Source organism: Propithecus coquereli, unplaced genomic scaffold (assembly GCF_000956105.1).
Source record: "Propithecus coquereli isolate 6110/MARCELLA unplaced genomic scaffold, Pcoq_1.0 Scaffold244, whole genome shotgun sequence".
Lineage (NCBI taxonomy): Eukaryota > Metazoa > Chordata > Mammalia > Primates > Indriidae > Propithecus > Propithecus coquereli.
This window is the reverse complement of record NW_012147997.1, coordinates 1,025,205-1,027,277: the sequence shown is the minus strand read 5'-3', so window position 1 is coordinate 1,027,277 and position 2,073 is coordinate 1,025,205. Positions and strand designations below refer to the sequence as shown.

General features: G+C 34.1%; 1 protein-coding gene across 1 annotated transcript in view; it reads right to left on the bottom strand.

The window, feature by feature from the left end:
* Positions 1-2,073, bottom strand: part of LMBRD1 (LMBR1 domain containing 1) — a 133,511-nt gene that overhangs the window by 56,614 nt on the left and 74,824 nt on the right. The window contains exon 8 of the mRNA XM_012646514.1: positions 266-418. Coding sequence (XP_012501968.1) covers positions 266-418 — 153 coding nt within the window. The remainder of the gene's footprint in view (positions 1-265; positions 419-2,073) is intronic.

Genomic DNA, 2,073 nt, shown 5'->3' with positions numbered 1-2,073 from the left:
TAGCAGTATATTATATTACTTATCTATATTTTTATTTAAATTTCCCAACAACTCTGCTATAATACTTACATTACATATGAGTAAATGAAGCTCAGAAAAATTACTCACCTTGCCCAAATGACCAAACGAGAGTTGTGACTCAAAACCAGATTACTTAAACTCCAAAATCCAAGATCTTAAGTACCATGCTGCAATGCCTCAAAAGGAGAATTCAATCATACAGTTAGGAGAAGAGTGACAGCATATTTTTTAAAACTTCATTTACCTTCAGGGGACGCAGAGCACCACAAAATTTTGTCCACCAGCTGTTTTCAATGAATTCTAAATGTCTCTCTCTTTTCTTAAGTGTTCTTAACCTTTCTTCAAATTGTTTTAAGGCACGTTTATCCCTTGCTGGCAAAGGTCGACCATCTTTGCTCTGCAAAATTATAGAACAAAATAAAAGTTTTTACCATTAAAGTCTTAATAAAGTATCCACCATATTTAGCGGATCAGGCAACAAAACTTTTTTAGCTTGGACATTCCTTAGGCAAAGTCACAAAGTGAAAAAAACTGACAACTGCAATGTGACAATAAATATAGCTAAACCAAGATCAGCATCAAAATGTACACACGTGTATGTGTGTACATTTAATACTGTCTTCCTCTTCATCCCTGCTTTCCAAATATATGGTAAAGCTATATGGAGAGAGAGAAATATTTGGAAAAATATTCCACAAAAAAGGTGGTTGTTTATAAGAAGTGTTAATTACCATGTATTTTGTTCAGGTATTCTCCCTCCCCTCCAAACTCCTATAATTTATTTCAATATAGTTGGCCCTGCTTCCTCCCTCTCTTTAGTCAAGTGGTTGTGTTACTTGAACTTTTCAGGCTGATTTAAATACCAGCAGAGTGATGCTCTGCAACACAGGTATACAACACAAGTATAAGTGGCATGTAGAAGTTTTTATAACAATTGCTAAGAATTGGAACTTCCCTATTTTCTAAGTACATTTGGAAATGAGTCATGCTTTCTTTGCCCAACCTATCTGACAGATAATTTCCATCAATTCTTATGCGATGCTTTTTGTAACCATGAGCAGTATCTTTTTCACGATGTCTCACAGGTACACTGTCCCACTTGAACTCCCTTGCCCCCAAGTGTCTCCAATTGGGTATAATAATAAGGCAACTGCTAAATACAAAAAAAGGTGAAATATAAATTTGTTTGCTTTTACTGTAAGGAACAAGAAAAATATTTACACAGGACTACATTTAAAAATGCAAAGATATTAGAATGTCTTTAACAGTCCTATTAAGGATTAAATGAGGTTTTAGCAGATGCATAGCATATTGCTGTCTGCATATCCTAGTGTAGCCTCAATTTGAAATCATAGATATAATGAAGATATCCATAGACCTTTTAATAAAAATATTTACACAATTATAATAATCTCTTTACATATTTGTATCACCATGCTCTTCTAGAACCAACCATCCTCTTCCATACCTTAACTTACTGCTTCTCAAATTTTATCATGCATAAGAATCACCAGAAAAGTTTGTTAAACAAAAATTTCTAGGCTCTACCCCTAGAGAATATGATTTAGTAGGTCTTGAGTGGGGCCTAGAATTCACATTTCTACCAAATTCCCAGGAGATGCTGATGCTACTATCCCAGAGACCACACACTTCATATAAACTGGACTATAATTATCTTCACTCCTTTAACTACATTGGGTATTATCACACTACATTCCAGAAAAGGGAAATTTACAGAAAGGTATTTTCTGAAGGTCAGAGGAATAAAATGAACACTCCCTTCTGGAAGACAGATCCAGGCAATAGTACTTCAAGTGTGTGGTATGAGAAGGGTTCAGCACTTTGTATCTTAACCATAAAAATTTTTCTCAAAACTTCCATTATATTAATAATATCAAAAGGATACCAACAATGAGGTAATTTTGTTTCAATGCTGGTTTTCACTATTTCAGAAAAAAAAAAGTTGGTAAACTAATTTAAGAATCCAAACCCAAGTTATCTACCTATTTGGTGAATGCTTCAGTGGAATGATGGATTAATGTCCATTCTGCA